Here is a 20,034-nt window from a genome sequence, read left to right on the forward strand (position 1 = left end):
TCAGTTGTTGATAGTTGTGAGTTTGTTGTCATTTTAGTGTTCATAGTTTGATCTTCTTTGTCTTAAATAAGTCCCTTTAACATTTCATATAATAATGGCTTGGTGATGATGAACTCTTTTAGCTTTACCTTGTCTAGGAAGCACTTTATCTTCCCTTTCATTCTAAATGATAGCTTTGCTGGATAGAGAAATCTTGGTTGTAGGTTCTTGCTTTTCATCACATTGAATACTTCTTGCTAGTCCCTTCTTTCCTGCAAAATTTCATTTGAGAAATCAGCTGATAGTCTAATAGTCACCCCGTTGTATGTAACTTTCTGCTCTTCTCTTGCTGCTTTTAAGATTCTCTCTTTATCTTGAACCTTGGCATTTTAAATATGTTGTGTTTTGGTGTGGTCCTCTTTGAGTCTAGCTTGTTGGGACTCGCTGTGCTTCCTGGACTTGTATGTTTATTTCCTTTGCCAAATTTGGAGAAGTTTTCTATCATTATTTTTTCACATAAGCTTTCAATTTCTTGCTCTTCCTCTTCTTCTGGCACCCCTATGATTCAGATGTTGGCACATGTAAAGTTGCCCCAGAGGCTCCTAAGCCTCCCCTTATTTTTTTCAATTCTTGTTTCCTCATTCTGTACTGGTTGGCTGTGTTTTTCTTCCTTATGTTCCAAATCATTTATTTGAACCCTGGATTCCTTCCCTTCACCATTGGTTTTGTGTGGATTTTCCTTTGTTTTATTTATCATAGCCTTCACTTCTTCCTTTAGGCATTTGTCATACCAGAGCATACTGTCAAGTCTATGAGGATCTTTATCACCAGTGTTTTGAACTCTGCATCGGTTAGGTGGGTTATCTCCTCATTGCTTACTTCTCCCACTGGAACCTTGATCTGTTCCCTCTTTGGGGATATACCTCTCTGTATCCTCATCTTGACAGGCCCCTGTGTTTGTTTGCTTCTCTGTCTTGGGTAGAGCTGTCACTCCTGTTATGTTGTAAGGGGCAAAGCCTTAGGGATTTAGCAGTTCAGGGTGGTCCATTTCACCATGTTGTGGTGCTGTCTGTAGGGAAGGGGTCTGAGAGGGAACAATGTTGCTTGCTCAGCACTTGCCCTTTTCCAGGCACTTCTCTCACTCCGTATGGGACTGGCGCCACTCTAGCTGTTGCCCTGGCTGTTGTTCAAAGAGTGAGTGGGTCTACAGACATTCTAAGACTGTGGAGGTCCTTTAAACAAGCAGACTCTGCCGAGAGAATGGCAGTTTTTTCCTCCGCCCCAACCCCCACTGGTTTGCACAGTCAGAAGTAATGAGACTTTATTTTCCCTGGCACCAAGACTGTGAGCTGCATGGTTTGGTCTGGGGCTGGGAACATTCCCCAGGTGTCACTCCCGACTTTTTAAAACATGTGACTGTGTTTTCCGTTGGCCAGCCAATGCTGTGCTGCTGCCACCACCATCCTATTTCCTCTCTGCCCTGGCTCCACCCCTCCTACTTGTCTGGATGAGTATTTCTTCTTTATATTTTTGTTTGTTGGACTTGCATGCAGCTTGATTTTCTGGAACTTCTGGTTGTCTCTATTTTTGAAGTAGTTGTATTCCTTGTTAGCTGTGGAGGGAGACACAGCGTGTCTGTCTAGGCCTCCATCTTGGCCAGAGGTCTGTAGTTTAGGCCTCTTTGTGTCCAACTTGTTTGGGACCCTCTGAGCTTCCTGGACTTGTGTGTGTTTTTCCTTTACCATATTAGGGAAGTTTTCAGTCATTATTTCTTCAAATAGATTCTCAGTTCCTTGCTTGCTCTATTCTCCCACTCCTAGTCCCACGATGTGGATGCTTTTCTGCTTCATGTTGTCCAAAATGACCAAAACTTTCCTCATTTTTAAAATACTTTTTTCTTTTTGCTGCTCTGCCTGGTGTTTTTTTCTACCTTGTCTTCCAAATCGCAGATGTGATTCTCTGCTTCATTTAACCTACTGTTTATTCCTTCCAGTGTATTATTAATCTCAGATATTACATTCTTTATTTCTGATTGATCCTTTTTTATGGTTTATATGTCTTTTTTCATGCTTTTGAATATCCTTACAATCATTACTCTAAACTATCTGACAACTTGCTTTCCTTCATTTCATCTAGTTCTTCTAGTGTAGAATTCTCTTGTTCTTTCATTTGGGGTCTGTTTCTTTGTCTTCCCATTTGGCTGCTTCTCTGTATTTTCCACCTTAGTTGTTAAATTAATCAGCTGCTAAATGAATCCATTGTTAAACTAACCAAGCTGTAATCAGCAGCCCAGCTTAAGCTCCACAGAGTGGGGAGAGTAATTCCTGTGTACAGGGCTCTTGCTTCCTCTCAGGCTGATGCCACTTGGAGCAGAGTGCTCTGCCTGAGAAAGATAGCCTTTTCAGTATGGGAATGACTCAGCATCGGGGTCGTCGTGGCTGTTTCTTTAGTTCTCTCCCCAGTGCCACCAACCCCAGAATCTCCTCAAGTCCACTGGTCCGTTCCTCCGCTGGAGTCCAGGGTAAGTGGCAGTCACATTATGGTGAAGTAGTTTCTTTCATCTGTCCGTGGTTGTAAGGCTTCTATCCATTTAGTGTTCAGTTGTTTATTTAGGAGGCTTCTGTAATCAAACAAACTGGGGCCCATTCATGTGGCACCTTAGCGTGTGACCTAACAATTGGTGTCGAGAGAAAGAGGTTTTTATTTACAATATTCCAACCTTGGGAGGGGCTAGGAGCACTCCAGCTTGGAGTTTTGTTCTCCCATGAGACCCAGCACTTTCCTTGCTCCCCCAAAAGCTATAAGTCAAAACCAAGCCAAATAGTTCCCCATCCCTTAGCTGTCAGCTCTCTCCTTCAGGATCTGGGGTACATTGTCCTCAGCCTCTGTATAAAAGCCCAGAAAAGCATGTACCATGTTATAGTGGATTATGGTGAGTGTCCTTTCCATATGTCCCAAGTTCCAAGAGTCCAGATAGAGTCTGGGTCTGCAAGACAGAGTCCTTGGTGGCTTCAGAGTCAGCTAGAGCAGGCATGATCAAAGCAGGAGCATTCCTGCCTTCTTACTAGCCCAGGCTGAATCCTGAATACAACCTGCATAGCTACTTGCTCATTGCTGCTACATCATGGCCCCTTCTCTCAAGGCTACCTGCCCTTCTTTTAAATCCTGACCCAGAACTTCCTATGTAAGCTCATCTCTGACTCCTCCCACAATGAGCCACATTTGCCATTTTCCCTGTAGTGTTTACATTCTTTCAGCTGTCATCTTTAGTTATGGCAAGAGTTCCCATCATAGGGGGACTTTTGGGGAGGACCTTCACCTCCCCTGGTTACCTCAGGAGTAGGGATACATCCTGAAAGTCACTACATCTTTTGCCCTGGGGCAGTAGCACAGCTATTATCTAGCTACCAGTTTGCCATAGATATGCAAAGTACCATAAAAGCTGTATTGTCTCCTTCCCTCATCCCCTAAACAATGTGTTGTGGGGACTATGTGTACCCTGTTTCACTTTCTCTATACTTTAGTTGTAATTCCAGATTGGTCCTGGGAAGAAGTTAGTGTAGCTTCCAGTTACTTCTCCACCATCTTGGATCTACCCAAGGATTTTTTTTTTTTTTTTTTTTAATCTCAGTTCAATGGTGATAAGTTTGGAAGCTTTGATTCCACTAAGTCTAGCTCTTTGGTGGTTGGTTATATTGTGTTCCAAGAAGGCTCGCAAGATCCACCTATGACCTTTTAGTCAGTCCCTTTGCTGGCTCCTGCCAGTTTCCTGGAATTCCATCTGCAGGCTCTGGAGTGATGGGATTTCCCTGCAGAGCTCATCCTAGCCAACAGAAACTGCACAGTAATTTTCCTTCTACCTTTATGGTGAGTGCTGGGCTGAAACTCCTTTTCCTCCAGGGCACCTCATGAAATCTAAATTTATTTTTAATGTTAATGTTAAATGTTGTTTAAATATTCTATATGCATGTTTAACAGCAATACATGCATATAGAATGAAATTTTAAAAATACAATGGCATATAAAGTGAAAATGTCTCCTTCACTCTCTGTCTCCAAATACCTAATTCTCTTTCTCAAAAACATAGTTACTAATTTTTTTCTTTAAGAAGCATACAATGTATTAATGAACATAAATATATACATATCTATGCAACTTATGTTCGCATGAAAGATAGCCCAAGACAAAGATCTCTATTATCTTGCTTTTCATTTACAACACACTTTGAGGATATTTTTATATCAACAGACATGTACAGATCTTCATTTTAACAGTTATATAGTATATTCCAATCTATGTATATACAGTAATTTGCCTAATCAGTCCTTAATTAATTGGAATTTAGATTGTCTTAATCTTTTGCTATTAGAAACATTAGTTAATATTCTTGTATCTGCACCATTATTCTTATACATGATAATACTACTCAAATATCTATGAGTGGTATTGCTGAGTCAAAAGGAATGCCCTTTAAATTTTGATAGTTTCTGGCAAAATTTTCTCCATAAATGTTTTACGAATTTATGCTATACTAGCAAAGGATGAGACTGCTGTTTTATGCTCTACTAGTAAAGGATGAGACTGCTGTTTTTCACAATGTGATTTTTGATATTTATCAATTTTTAGGGACAAAAGGTATGTTTATTATAGTTTTCTTTTCTCTAATTCTGAATTAAATATCCTTTCAGATATTTAAAATTCTTTGATGTTGTCTTTTTTTTTCCAGATATGTGGCACCTTTTCTATTGTGCTTATGCTATTTTTCTTATTGATCTGAAGATGTTTATCTATGCTATGTGTCTCAAGGATATTAAGATTTTGTTTACAACTGATGCTACCATGAAAGGTGTTCTCAAAGATAGTACTATAAGCTCAACTAGAAGAGTAAAGACAATTTATGGTTGTTAAGGATTATAGCCTTGTGTAATTTGTAAGGGCAAATACAAATAAAAAGTAACAGGAATAATTGTCCCTGTTGAAAATAAGAGATTTTCCTCTCTCCCACCCTTTTTTAGAACATTTACTTAAGAAAATTTGTAATTAAGTTCTTTCTCTGTTTTTGAAATGCTTGTAAATTTTTATAAAAGCTAAATAAGCCTTTGCCAGCTTTATGACTCAGAAATGTCTTTGTCAAGAACCTGGGAAGTGTCTCTGAAATGTAACCATTAAGGCAGATCATACTACGGTCTCCCAGTTTCTGTGGGACGGTAGGATTCTAACTTTGGCAGTCTAACTTCCAAGTTGCAAAACTACTTCTTATTGGTACAGATGTGTTTATTTTTTCTTTGTATGAGCCAATTAGAAAAATCAGATGGCCATCCCAATTACCAGGTGAATCTAGGAAAGTACTGTTAAATCTTTTTGAAGGCCAGTTATTGGTTATCTTGAGAAAATGTATTATATATAATAGATTGCATTTGCTTGACTATGTGTTGTAAAAGGATTAGAATTCTTTGTCTTTGCCATCTCTTAGTGGATTGCCTGTGATGTACATTTTCCATTGCATAATGGTTATTCAACAATAAAATTACTTTATTCTTTCCTATCTTTGTGGAGAGGTTTTGGGGGTTGGCAGATTTGTTTTTAATTATATTTTCCCAAAAAACTCAACTCAGTTTTTCAATCTACATATAATTCTATCATTTGTAAAATTAGGAAGATGGAGTATATCTTTGAGATCTTTTTATAGCATGTTAAATTCTAGGAAATAAAAAAGCATTATGGTGTATGAAGTTCAAAAGCAACATTAACAATTTCCTGAGTAATATTAGTTAGTCTTTTCTTAGCCAAGAAATTAAAGACAGATTATATCCCTCAAGATCTTTTAATTTATTGTTATTATTTTTAATTTTCACCTGAGAACATATTTATTGATGAGAGAGAGAGAGAGAGAGAGAGAGAGAGAGAGAGAGAGAGACATTGAATTGATCAGTTGCCTCCCATATGTGCCCTAGCTGACGATCGAACCTGCAACCTAAGTATGTTCCCTGACCAGGGATCAAAACTGCAACCTTTTGGTGTACAGGACGATGCTCCAACCAACTGTGGAACCTGGCCAGGGTTCCCCCCAAATATTTTAAATCAAGACTCTTACTTTCATTTCCCCAATAACTTGTTTCCCTCAACTGAGGACACTTTTTCATTGCTTTTAGAGAGGAAGGAAGAGAGAGAAACATTGATGTGAGAAAGAAACATCATTTGGTTGCCTCCCATGTACACCCAAACCAGGATCAAACCTGCAACTTAGGTATGTGCTTTGACAAGGAATGGAACCTGCAATGCTTTGGTTATGGGATGATGCTCCAACCAACTGAGCCACACTGGCCAGGGCCCCAATAATTTCTTTATAGCATCTTTCATATCTTTGTTTCTCAGACTATATATTATAGGATTAATGAATGGAGTAACTACAGAATAAAACAAAGTAATTGCCTTCTGCATTCCAGATTTATGTTCTGATGTTGGACTCACATACATGACCATCACTGAGCCATAGAAAAGAGAAACCGCAGCCAAATGGGATCCACAGGTGGAGAAAGCCTTTCTTTGTCCAGTTGTTGTAGGAATCCTCAACACAGCTTGTAGAACCAGAGAATAGAACACCATGATACAAAGAAAGGGAATAAATAAAAGCAGAGAACTTAATGTGGAAATGGTTAACTCTATCACAGACATTCTGGTACAGGTGAGGGCCAACAGAGGACCTGGATCACACAGGAAGTGGTCAATAATCCTGGAGCCACAGAAGGACATTTGGGAGATGATGATGATAGGAATCAAGAACCAGAGGAATCCAAATACCCAGCAGCTGACCACAAGATTGGTGCAGAGACGTCCAGTCATAATGGTTGGATAGTGTAGAGGCCGGCAGATGGCAAGGTATCGATCAAACGCCATAATAGCCAAGAAAAAGCATTCTGTAGAACCCAAGGAGAAGAAAAAGTAGAACTGGAGAAAGCACCCAGAGAAGGAGATGACTTTGGTGTCAGAGAGAATGTTGGCCAACATGTTGGGGACTGTGGAGGTGACATACCAGATCTCTAGGAAGGAGAAGTTGGCGAGCAGGATGTACATGGGGGTGTGGAGTCTCTGCTCCCAGCGGACAGCCCAGATGATAGAACCATTGTCCATGAGGGTCAGGAGGTAGACAACAGAGAAGAGCACAAAGAGGAGAATCTGCTCCTCCCTGGGGCAAGGGAAGCCCAGGAGGATGAAGCCAGTGATGATGCTGGAGTTGTTGGAGATTTTCATGGGTTTGTGAGCTGTAAAAAGGCCATCAAATCATTGAATGACTGTGTATAGATAGATGGGAACCCAGGTCTGTATTGAAGCCACCATGGGGAATTCAATAAACACATATATTTATAGTACTATTTTTGTTTAAACCTGAAATACTGTCCTGGCTTAGTTGTTGGACTGTAAAAACACTAGAAGCCAATAAATATCTACAGATAAAGAGTTGCTTCCTCATTGTGAAATGTATGGAAACATGTTTATAAATATATAAATATAAAAATATAAAGCTTATTACATCATTATAAATAAAATTCTACAGTAATTGCCACTGAGGCCAAGAAATAGAATACCCCTCGAATTTCCATGCTTCATTCCAATTACTATCCTCCACCCCTCTATTCCTCCAATTGCTAACATTCTCCTTTCCTTTTGGTAACTACTTTCTCATTTTAAAATTTTTTTATTTTAATAACTAAGTATTTTGTTTAATTTCTAAACAAAAGTGTTTAGTTTTGCTTATTTTGTTTTTACTTTACATAAGTGAAATCATGTTACATGTAGTACTTTTGGATAGTTTCTTTTGCTAAACAGTGAGTTTGTAAAATTCATTTTGTAGCTGTAGTGGGTCCATTTTTACTGTTCTGTACTTTCACATTTTGTAAATAAACAACCACTTATTTAATTATTCTACTATAGATGATTTTTTTTGTTACTTCCAGTTTAGAGGACTGTTACTACAAACATACAATTTTTCCTGGTTCACATGCACATACATTTTTATAGGCTGGATCATAAGGTGTGAATATCTTCAATTTTAGTGGATTAAGCTAAAGTGTTCTATCATTATTGCTCTATTTTTCACTGCCAGTGACAGTATGAGAGCTCTGTTAGCATCCTTTTCTTTTTTTATGTTCAGAGTGATTATTATTTAAAACATTATTTGGTATTTGTTTCAACGAAATCTTTTTATAATATTAACTTCTGTATTTACCAGAGCCTGGGGAGTGACATAGATGCCGCATTTTAACAGCTTCCCTTTCTCTCTTTTTTCCTCTGGTAATATCAGACTGGGTAGTTCTGTCCTTGGTAGTACAGTATCAGGGATCTAATGTTAAGGTACATATAGCAGAAAACTTGTAAAGGAGAGTAATCTTGAATTTCTTTTTTCTCTTTCTTCCAATCACTTCTTGGGAGCATCCCAAGACCAAATGACTTTGGATGGTTATACATTTGCATAGTAATTCTATGTTTTTCTGAGTTAAAAACACACCAACCTTTGTTAAACAACTTTGCATCCAGACCTTGGTTTTGGTTGTTATAGCCTCTGTAAACAGGGCATGCATAGAAACATGAAAAATGATTTATTTTCCACTATCTGGAATAGAGTATCAATTGATCAATAATAAATTATCTTCGAGAGTTGGCATGGGCATCCAAGGAATCTGCCAATGCTCTCTTTAGAATATTCAAAAACAGTAAGAGCTCCCTTGATAAATGGCAGAAGGTGTCAGAGGAAAGCTAGTTGATTATAATTTTTTTTTTGAGAGCAAGAAAATATGTGATAGGGGACTAGAAAACTGATTAAATTTGGAACTTATAAAATGTGTACAAAAGCTTACTTCTTTGAGCCAGATCTGGTTTTGGATCTTATGTAGCTATGACACAAGGACTCATGTAGCTGATAAATTTTCCCAAGATCCTGCTAGTTTATGTCTTAACTTATATCACCTCTGGTCTTTTAAGTTCCTGAGCTGTGGGAAAAACAGGTTCTGGTTCTTGTATCATAAACTTACATTTTCTAAATGCCCTTTCTTCTTTGATTTTAAGGATGTGTGACTAGGGACTGAGATTAAGTTTCAGATACCAAATATCCACCTTTTCTGAAAGTTAACTTAAACCACACTGAGGTGGAGTTGCCTCCAACGCCCTAGGCTTGGTTGGAAACTACTCTGTCCAGCAGAGGTTTCACGACCACAGTGGAACAAATATATCCAAGACACTACATTATGTCTGGGGGGTAGGGAGGCAGCTGCTCTTTCTAGGGGAGAACAGCAGTCAGACATCCATTCCTCATGCTTTTTATTGAGAAGGATACACATGGGAGATACAAGGTCAAAATTCATAAATCATCAATAGCTTTTAGATGCTTGGATTACAGTTGATAATAACAGATTACAAGTACCAGTACAGAGGGCACAATGACCAGTCTGTGTCAGGGTCTATTAAATATCTTGATGCCACACTGGCATTAGGTGCGAGTTTTCATACATTCCTTGCTAGAGATTGTTTATAGTTAACTAAGAGGTAAGAAAAGCAGAGCAAGTTCTAAAGCATAATAAGCATTTTTTAAATCCAATTCCCATGGAAACCCTCTGAGTGGTTTTCAGTTGTATCTCCCATGCAGACTTTGTTGAGACTTAAAGACAAGCTGGGGCGGTGGGGGGGTGGGGGCAAGTCAGGCTCATGGCTGGGGCTACAATTCTCCAAACCACAAGGAGCGGTTCCCCACACCAGACATAAAATATGTAATATATATTTCCATTATTTCAGATGAAAATATTCAGAATGTGTTTTTTTCTGAAGAAGCCATTTTCCCAAATGCCCTGTCTTTCAATGGGGCTGTTAACAAATGTTGGGGCCATGAGAATACATCAACTGTGAGTGAATTGTCGGAGTGACTCAAGAAAATGTGCTATAACACGTGAAGGCCACTTACAGAATTTAAATTCCACAATGTTAAAAAATGTTCTTTTTAGGCCTATAGGTTTAACACCAACTCAGAGGAAAGTCACTTAGTTTTCAATAGGTCAAAACAATTTGATACTAATTGTAGATGGCGCATCTTTAACCAAAGTTTTCTGCAGCATGTTTCTAAAAGGTTATTTTGGGTGATCATCACTTTGTCCATCATCTCAACATATTTTTAGCACTTTGAATGGTTTAGTTAATATTCAAGGACTTGTTTTTCCTGTCTATTTTAATGTTACATCTCTTCCTTTCTTTTAAACCTTACATCCAGCTCATCAGCAAGTCACTTCCGTTCCTAAAATATGACCAATGTAATGGCCTTCTCTTTGTCTTCACTGTCATCTCCCGAGTTCAAATTACCATCCTTTCTTCTTTGGACTTCTGCAGCAGCATCCTAACAGAGCTCCTTGCCTCTACTGGCCCCTGTACCCTTCATTTCTATGAGCAGCAGAGTATGCCTTAAGAATGAAAAAACCAATTGTGTTAGACTTTTGGGTAAAACCATTCCTTCTCAGAACAATTCCGTCAGAAAGTCTTACAAAGCTGTGTAAGAAAACAGGAAGCTGTTCTAGAGAACAGGAACGGCCATCACCATTTTTTGCTCAATATGATATATTTAACCAGACTGTATTATTACTCACCTTTTGTTATTTAGCTCCACCGATCAGAAAGAACTGATGTTTATTGGCCCCAAGTCTGAGCTGGAGCTGTCAAAAAATTTTAAAAAGTCTGATTGAGTCATCCTGCATTACCTGCAGAGGGCGTTGTGCCTATATTTGAGTGAGGCAGGCCATGTCAGTGTGAGGAAGACATTCTCTATTTTCATTTTCTCTCAAAGTTCAGTACAGTAGAAATCATGGTATGTCCTTTTGTTAGCCCTCTTTCCATAGCCAGTCCGGAGATGTCTCATGACAATTCAAATCCTTCCTTTAACTAGTTTGTATAGTTTCAGTGACCGGGCTGTGACATCTGTAACACTGGGAAATCTGTTTCTGGAAAATACTTAAAAGTAAGAATAATTTTCTAGACTGGGATGAATGGTAGGCAGCTGGGTATAATAGAAAAAGCCTTGAATTTAGTGTCAAGAGATTTTTTTTTAACAGTTATATAAAGTTAATACTCAGTTTTCTAAGTTATAAAATGGGCATAATTATGCCTTCTTTAAAGGGCTGTTGTAAAGATTACTGACTGAGACAAATGTCTGTGGAAATCCTTGCTTGACCATTGTTTAAGAAATATTGGTTGTATGAGCATGGCTATAGCAAATTTAAAGAGAGCTGTGGATAAAACTAGTAGATTATATTTTTCACTCTTCTAAACACTACATAACCTTATTACCTGGTCAGCAAAGGAAATTCCAAACTGAAACTTATCAAAAGTTTCTCTTTTATTTTCATAGAGATAGTCTTCTTGGCAATGATCAGAGAGATGAAAAGAGGTAGAAATGGTTATGATAAAGATCCTTGATTGCATTTGCTGAATGATGGAGGGCTTATAAGCAGAGCCTGCCAAGAAGTAAGCCCTGGTGTTCCTGATCCTTGAGGATTCATTTATTGCTTCTAAAAGGAACAGTGTCAAGAGGCATCACTGTGCTTGTTATTCATTTCCCTGGGGTCTGCCTTAATTTCTATTGTTAGTTTTTTTTATGCAAGTTGAAATAATATCTTTTCTTTGTTTTAAACCTCTGATAGGTAGAATGAAATATTAACAAATTATTGGTTGATTGATTGCTGAATCGATACACCAATAAGTCTGTCTCTAACTCCCCTAAGAGTGTTTACCATATGGTCAGTGAAGCATTTTACAAACCTGAAGGGCATAAAAGCAGCTCCCGGTATCGTAACTGATCTGACACTCAAAACTAGACCTCAAAGTTATTAAAAGCTGATCTGACACTCTCAGCTACGTCATGCTATCCTATTATTGGACATAATTTTACAAAATAAAAACTCAGCAAGTTTAGTCTAAGACCAACTGTCATCTGTCAGAGGCCGGGGTGGGGGTTGGGGTTACAGGACTGTGGGAAAAAGGTGAAGGCATTAAGAAAAAAAAGAAGCACAACAAAAAGAAAAGAACCTTATAGACATGGACAACCATATGGTGATTACCAGAGGAAAGGGAGGTGGGAAGGTAGAAGAGGGTAAAGGTGGGATAAACAGCGATGGAAGGAGACTTGACTCGGGGTGGTGAACACACAATACAATATATAGATGAGGTATTATAGAACTGTATAACTGAAACCTATGTAATTTTATTAACCAATGTCACCCCAAAAAATGCAATAAAATAAAAATGTCAGTCTGAAACCATGATAAAATGAAATAAAATAGCGCTTTACTTATTCATTTATTTTTTTCCCATCTCCATCCTCTTTATTTACCCACATTCTTCAATCAGGACTCCTTGACATTGATCTTTTTTATGCATGCGGTGTAGATAGGTTTCCTTTAAAGAAAGAATTCTGTGACATAACAATCTTTCAAACACAGCTGAAAAATCACTCATCACCTGTTGAACAGATGGGAAAACCTAAGCCCTGAGAGAGAAAGGGAGCTGTCCATAACACCAAAGCAAGGCACAACATGCTGTTTGCAGATACCCAGCACGTGCTGTTTTCAGGACAGCATAAAGCCTTCTCTCCACCCAGCCCAGCTGCCAAGATGGGGTCATATTGCTGCTGGAGGCTATTAGCAAGGGCAGCCTGAGGATGTGGGGTAGGTGGGGGCCTAGGAAGTTTTAGCAAGGTGGTGAAGGGACTAATCTCTGGGAGTCTGTTAGCATTCCAGACAACATGGAAAATACCAGAGTCGGCCTGATGCATTTGAAGACCTTCCAAACAGGTATGAGAACATGAAGTTCCATGCATCATCCAGGATCAATTCATGGATAAATTACATTCTGTGTTCCATAAACAAAAGAATGGAGCAATACTTGTTTCACTCATCAATCCAGTTATAATATGCATGCATACATATATTTTAACGCTACTTTGTAATTTTGTCTAAGCACAGAAAAAAAAACTAACTCACTGTGCCACCCATAAAATACCAAATATCCTCTAGTCTTGGGTAAAATGAGTGACTGCTAGTTTCTTTTTAAGCCAGTTATAGCTTTATTCTTCTCTTAGCTGCCCGTTCTATATGTGAGAATCACTGAGATACTTAGTTTTAAAATGGCCCTTTCTTTGTCAACATTCAGTCTGGAACAAACCACCACTTTATTAGATTTTTCTCCAAATCACTCAACAAAAGCACCAGTCCCATACTAGTTTCTTTCTAACACTGTCTCACTGAGACACCCCATGGCTCTCCCATGATATATATTATGCTTTGCTACCATGAGTAATCAACCCACCTCATTCATCTACAGGTATTCCTGAGGTCTTTGGCCAAAGGGGATTGACAAATATAACATAATAAATTGGCTATGAAACAGGAAGCTTTTTTTCCCTTTTTTAAAAAATATTTTATTTATTTATTCTTAGAGGGGGAGGGAGGCAGAAAGAGATGGAGAGAAAAGTTGATGTGTGAGAGAAGCATGGATTGGCAGCCTCCTACATGTACCCTGAGTAGGGACAGGCCTACAACCCAGGTATGTGCTCTGACTGGTAATCAAGCTGATGACCTTTTGCTTTGTGGGGCCAACCAACTGAGCCGAACCAGTCAGGGCAAGCAGGAAGTTTTTAACGAGACTTCCTGCAGACATCTGTAAGAAGACAGCTGCAAGGAGGGACACTTTCCACGACCAAGGACGTCCTTGGCGGTCCGACAGAGTGGGGTTATTCTGCAGCTGCTCTCTGACCAACTGCAACTCTGGAGGCGGACTCTAAGGTTTTCTTTTCCTCAACAGAGAGGCAGATCGCAACTGATCTACAATCTCTCCATCCTCCCTACTGTAGCAGAAAATTTTGCTTAATACACCAATAAATTTATCTCACATCTCTGCTTGGCCACCATTTACACTCGTATTTAAAAACGCATCTTAAAGGCATGGATGGAACTGGAGAGTATTACGCTAAGTGAAATAAGCCAGGCAGTGAAAGACAAATACCATATGATCTCACCTATAAGCAGAACCTAATGAGCAAAAACAAACAAATGGACGAGATGGAACCAGTGACATGGAAATAAGAAATAAACTAAGAGCAACCAGAGGAGAGGGGGGAGGACGATTACTGGGGAAAGAAAGGGAAGGGTCTAGTCAAGGAACAAGTATAAAGGACCCATGGACATGGACAACAGGGTGGGGACTGACTGTGGGAGAGGGAGGGTGGGCGGGGAAGAGGAGAGCAGTGGGGGAAAATTGGGACAACTGTAATTGAATAACAATAACATTTTTTTAAATGAGGAAAAATAAAAATACCTCAAAGTTCTTGTCCTGGCAAACACAGTACTCTGCTGTGCAGCCTCATTCACATTTCTTGTCCTGCTTTCCAGAGCGTTTTGCAGACATCTCTGTCTTGGCAAAACCAAACCACTCAGGTACACAGTGGGAGCTCAAAAAATAAGTGTTGAAGGAGTAATTTTCCTCTCTGGAAAATGGAAAAGAGCACCTAGTGTGACTAACTTGCAGTGAGAGAGTCAAACCCTGTGGTCAAAGTAACCTAGAAAAGCAGCTGTGGAGGCTTGATCAGTTAACAGTGTTCAGGGTTATCTATACTGCTTTTTGCCTCTTTCCTGTCTTTTTTTATATTCCTTCCCCCATTTCTGGGATTGATCTGAGAATACCTTTTATTCTTTAAACAGTTTTATGGGAAAACTATATACAAATTGTGTAATCTGATAACATTTTCACACACATATACATCCCTACATATGAATACACCTGTGAAACCATTTCCATAATCAAGATAATAAAAATAACCATCATCTCCAATCACCATGACTCTTTGCAACCTCTTCCTCCTACCTTTTCCTGACCTCACTCCCCAGGTAACTATGGGTCTTTCAAATACAGACGAGTTTGCATTTTCTATAGCTTTACATTAATGGCATCATACCACATATGCTCTTTTTTTGGGGGGGGAGTCTAGTTTCTTTTACTCACCACAATTATTTTGAGATTCATCCATGGTGTCCATGTATCAATAGATCATTCATTTTTATTGCTGAGTGATATTCTATTGTATAGCTATACCAAAATTTGTTTGTCTATTCCTTTGTTGATGAATATTTGGGTTATTTCCAGTTTTGTGTTTTTATAAGTAAACCTGTAAGAAATATTTGTGCCTAAGACTTTGTATAGCATATGCTTTTTTTCCCTCTTAGGTAAGTAACTGGAGGTGAAATGGCTTTATCAAATAGTAGATAAATGCTTAAAATTTTCAGAAACTGCCAAACTTTTCTAAAGTATTTGTGTCATTTTACATTTGCATTAACAGTGTATGAGCACTCCAGTTCCTCTACAGCATTACTAAAACTTGTATGGTCAGTGTTTTAAATTTTAGTTCTTTGGTATGTATATAGTGGTAGCTCACTGTGGTTTAAATTTGCATTTCCCTAATGACTGATGATATTGAAAATACTCTTTTGCTTATTTGTCATCTGTATATCTTTTTTCAATGTCCAAACCTTTTTTACGTTTTATATTGGGTCATTTGTTTTCTTATTATTGATGACTTTTGAGGGTTCTTTATATATTCCAATGCAAGTCCTTCAATAGATATATGCTTTGCAAATATTTTCTTCCACACTGTGGCTTGTATTGTCATTCACTTAATAGTGTCTTCCCAAGAGTAGATATTTAAAATTTTTAATAAAGTCCAATTTATCAATTTGTTCTGTTATGAATTGTGCTTTTGATGATGTGTTTAGAAATATTTGCCTAAGCCTGAGTCACAAGGACTTTCCCTTATATTTTCTTTTAGATATTTTATAGTTTTAGGATTTATAACCTATGAACCATTTGAGCTAATTTTTGTGTTGAAGTATTGAAGTTCATTTTTTCATGTGGATATATCATATAACTCTTCCAACACCATCTATTAAAATACTCTATTTTCTACACTAAATTGCTTATGCATCTGTTGAAAATCAGTTTTCCATGTGTATGGTGTTATTTATGGACTCTCCATTTTGTACCATTGACCTATTTGTTTAACTTAATGTCAATGCCACATTGTTTTGATCATTGTAGCTTTATAATAAGTCCTAAAATCAGATAGTGTTAGTCCTCCAACTTCATTTCGCCTAGTCTAAGTCCTTTCCATTTCCACATAAATTTTATTTTATTTTATTTCTTTTTAAGATTTTATTTATTTTTAGAGAGAGGGGGAGGGAGGGAGAAAGAGAGGGAGACAAGCATCAATGTGTGGCTGCCTCTTGCTTGTTCTCAACTGGGGACCTGGTATGTGCCCTGACTGGGAATCAAACCTGTGATCCTTTGGTTTGCAGGCCAGTGCTCAATCCACTGAGCTGCACTAGGCAGGGCTCCACATGAATTGTAAAATTAACTAGGCCTCCGGCCCAAAATGGTAGCATAGGAAGATCTGAAACTCACCTCCTCCCAGGAATACATCAAATTTACATCTACAGACAGAGCAATTCTCCTGAAGAACTGAGGGCCAACTAAACAGCTTCTGCATAGCATACAAGAGAGAGACCACACAGAAACAGGTCTTCCTGCAGCATGGTCCAGCTCCAGCTTCCAACTCTGACTTGCCCCAGGACTTCTCTCAGCTTGCACTAGACCTAGCTGCATCTCTCACCCAGGTGTGGCTTGTCCCTGGGACTTCCTGCAGACCACACCAGCTTAAGCTACAGCCCCAGTGGTTTACCTCTGGGAATCCCTGCAGCTCAGATCCAATCCAGCTTCAGCTCCAGGTCCTGATGTGGCTTGTCTCTGGGACTACCCAAAGCCTGAGCCCACTCCAGCTACAACTCCAACTAGTCTGCCAAGGCAGTCCCATTGCAGCTTGCCCTTGTCCCCTCTTCACTCCAGCTCCAGCTCCAGGCCCTGGTAAGGCTTGCCCCCAGGGACCCAAGCATGGTTGTACAACTATGTCAATAAACTAAAAAAACATGGAACTATTTACTTCTAAAAGGGTGAATTTTATGGTATACAAACTATATCTCAATCAAGTTGTTACAAAACAAACAAAAAGCTTAGAAAAGTATATTTCCACCACTGGGTTATGATCTCTTTAAAGACAGGAAAGAAATATTGTTAATCTGGGTCACTCCAAAGGCTAATATAATGCCAAGAGAGTTTCTCATATTTTCTTTTTACTATGCATAATCTCCAAAGACAAGAATGTGAAAAGTATTCAAAAGAGACTTACCTATCTTGGATATAAATTTTTTCTTTTTTTTGGCAAAGCAATGATTATTATATGTACATATGTTTTTGACATGTCTTATTGCTATCTGATATTCAGTTTGGCTAATTTGCACCAATGTGGCTTTTGAAAAGAAAAGAAATGAGAGTATAGTTTCATTCTGTGTTATTGTAGAGTTTAGAAATTCCTAAGTTTGAATGCAGTGGTTCTCAAACTTCTCTGTGGATTACAATCTCCTTGAGAGCATATCAAAACACCTGTGTCTAGCCCCACCCCCAATTCTGAGTCAGTTAGTTGGCAACCACTGTGCAGGCTGAAGTAGGTGTCAATAGAAAATCCTACATTGGACCAGCAGCCGCCATTGATGATGTTCAGTTCCTCTGGGCTCATCTGTGACCCTCACCTGTCATATACTCTGCCATCATAAGCTATCATCATGGTGAAGCTCACAAAGACTGGTAAAAATCAAGGTGACTCCAAGAAAATGGCTCTTCCTCTAAAAGAGGTAGAAGAAGATAGTGAAGATGAGGAAATGTCACAAAAAGATGAAAGCAGTGGAGAAGTGGTTATTATTCCTCAGAAAAAAAAAGCAAGAAGGCTACCACTACTCCTGCAAAGAGGGTGATTGTTTCCCCCCCAAAAAATATTGTGGTTGCCACACTGGCCAAGAAAGTAGTTTTCACCCCTGACAAAAAAAAAGCAGCAGTTACACCAGCCAAAGCAGTAGCCACACCTGGCAAGAAGGGAAGCACACCAGGCAAAAAATTGGTAGCAATTCCTGGTAAGAAGGGAACAGCCACCCCGACCAAGGGAGCAAAAATGGCAAGAATGCCAAGAAGGAAGACAGTGATGAGGATAATAAGGATGAGGAAGGTGAGGATGAAGAAGATGATGATGAAGAAAAAGATGACTCTGAAGAAGAACCCATGGAGATTACACCAGCCAAAGTCAAGAAAGCTTTTCAAAAGCTGTTCCTGTGAAGGCCAAGAGCACAGCTGAGGATGAAGACAAAGATGATGATGATGAAGAAGAAGACAATGAAGATGATGGAGAAGAGTATGACGAGGAAGAAAAAGATGAGGCGCAGGAGGAAGATGAAGAGGAGGAGAAACCTGTAAAAGAAGCACCTGGAAAACGAAAGAAGAATGGCTAAACAGAAATCTGCTCCTAAAGTCGAGAAAAAGAGAAAGTGGAAGCCATAGAACCAACTCCAGCTTTCATTCTCTTTGTTGAAAATCTGAACTTCAACAAATCTGCTCCTGAATTTAAAAGGAGTATCAGTGACTGTTGTTATTGTTGTTGTTGTTTTTGTTGTTGAAAACAATCTTTCTGTTGTGGATGTCAGAACTGGTGTGTCTAGGAAGTTTGGCTACATGGATTTTGAAGTGCTAAAGACTTGAAAAAAACTTTTGAATTTACTAAAGTCTGGCAATGAAATTAAACTAGAAAAACAAAAGGGAAAAGACAGTAAAAAAGATCAAGATGCAAGATCACTTTTGGTTAAAAATCTGCCTTATAAAGTTACTCAGGACAAATTAAAAGAAATGTTTGAAGATGATATGGAGATCAGATTAGTCAGCAAGGATGGAAAGAGTAAAGGGATTGCTTATATGCAATTTAAGACAGAAGCTTATGCAAAGAAAACCTTGGTAGAAAAGCAGGGAACAGAAATAGATGGGCAGTCCATTTCTCTGTACTTTACTGGAGAGAAAGGTCAAAGTCAAGATTATAGTGGTGGAAAGAATAGCACTTGGAGCGGTGAATCAAAAACTCTGGGTTTTGTTTGTTTTTTTTGCCTCTTTTTACTGTTGTTCTTTTATAGTTGTCCCAATGCCCCCAACTCCCCATTGCTATCTCCTACCCTGCCCACCTCCTGCTCCCACAGTCAGTCCTCACCCTGTTGTGCATGTCCATGGGTCATTTATACATGTTCCTTGACTAGATCCTTCCCTTCCTTTCCCCCTTTACGCCCCTCCCCCCTCCGCTCTGGTCACAGTCAGTCTGCTCCTTGTTTCCATGCAACCTCTCCTACAGTGCAACAGAAGAAACTCTTCAGGGAGTATTTAAGAAGGTAACCTGTACCAAAGTGCCCCAGAACCAAAATGGCAAATCTAAATTTCTGTAATAAAAGAGAAAGTGAAGACAGAGTAATCACGATGGAATTGCAAGGACCCAGGGGATCACCTAATGCAAGAAGCCATCCATCCAAAATGCTGTCAAAGGTCTGTCTGAGTAAAGTATAAAAGATACAGTAATGGAATCATTTGATGGCTCTTTTTTTGGCTAGGATATTCACTGACCGGGAGACTGAGTCTTCCAAAAGGATTGATTTTGTACACTTCAACAGCAAAGAAGATGCCAAAGTCTTCAAGGAGGCCATGGAAAATGGTGAAATTGATGGAAACAAACCTACTTTGGATTAGGCCAAGCCTAAGGGTGAAGGTGGCTTTGTGGGCTATGGCAGAGGAACAGGTGGCTTTGGAGGCCAAGGTGGGGCAGGGGAAGCCAAAGTGGATTTGGTGATAGAGGCTTTGGAGGTTGAGGAGTCTTCCAAGGAGACAGAGGAGGAGGAGGAGACCACAAGCCACAAGGAAAGAAGACAAAGATTGAATAATTCCCTCTATTCCTGTCTTTGCCTCTCCTATTTGAAAGAAAAAACTCTGGTCTTTACTCTGTTACCTGATCAATGACAGAGTCGTCTAAACATTTCAAGACAGTATACAGTCCTGTGGTCTTCTTGGAAATATACATAGATAATACTTCAAGGGAGATATCCTGTTGATTTGACTGGATAG

The 20,034-nt window shown here is 39.0% G+C and overlaps 1 protein-coding gene and 1 pseudogene across 1 annotated transcript; one reads left to right on the plus strand and one right to left on the minus strand.

Annotated features, from left to right (window-relative positions):
* Positions 1 to 7,230, minus strand: LOC150016185 (olfactory receptor 11G2-like). Its single transcript, XM_090271923.1, has 2 exons — positions 6,313 to 7,230; positions 1 to 24 (listed from the first exon to the last, which is right to left on the minus strand). The coding sequence occupies exons 1-2, from the start codon at positions 7,228 to 7,230 to the stop codon at positions 1 to 3; spliced, it is 942 nt and encodes a 313-aa protein (XP_090128049.1).
* A 10,445-nt stretch (positions 7,231 to 17,675) lies between these two features.
* LOC150016186 (nucleolin-like) lies at positions 17,676 to 19,853 on the plus strand (annotated as a pseudogene).
* The last annotated feature ends 181 nt before the right edge of the window (positions 19,854 to 20,034 follow it).

This window comes from Furipterus horrens, unplaced genomic scaffold, assembly GCF_987537825.1.
Source record: "Furipterus horrens unplaced genomic scaffold, mFurHor1.1.pri manual_scaffold_3, whole genome shotgun sequence".
Taxonomy (NCBI): domain Eukaryota; kingdom Metazoa; phylum Chordata; class Mammalia; order Chiroptera; family Furipteridae; genus Furipterus; species Furipterus horrens.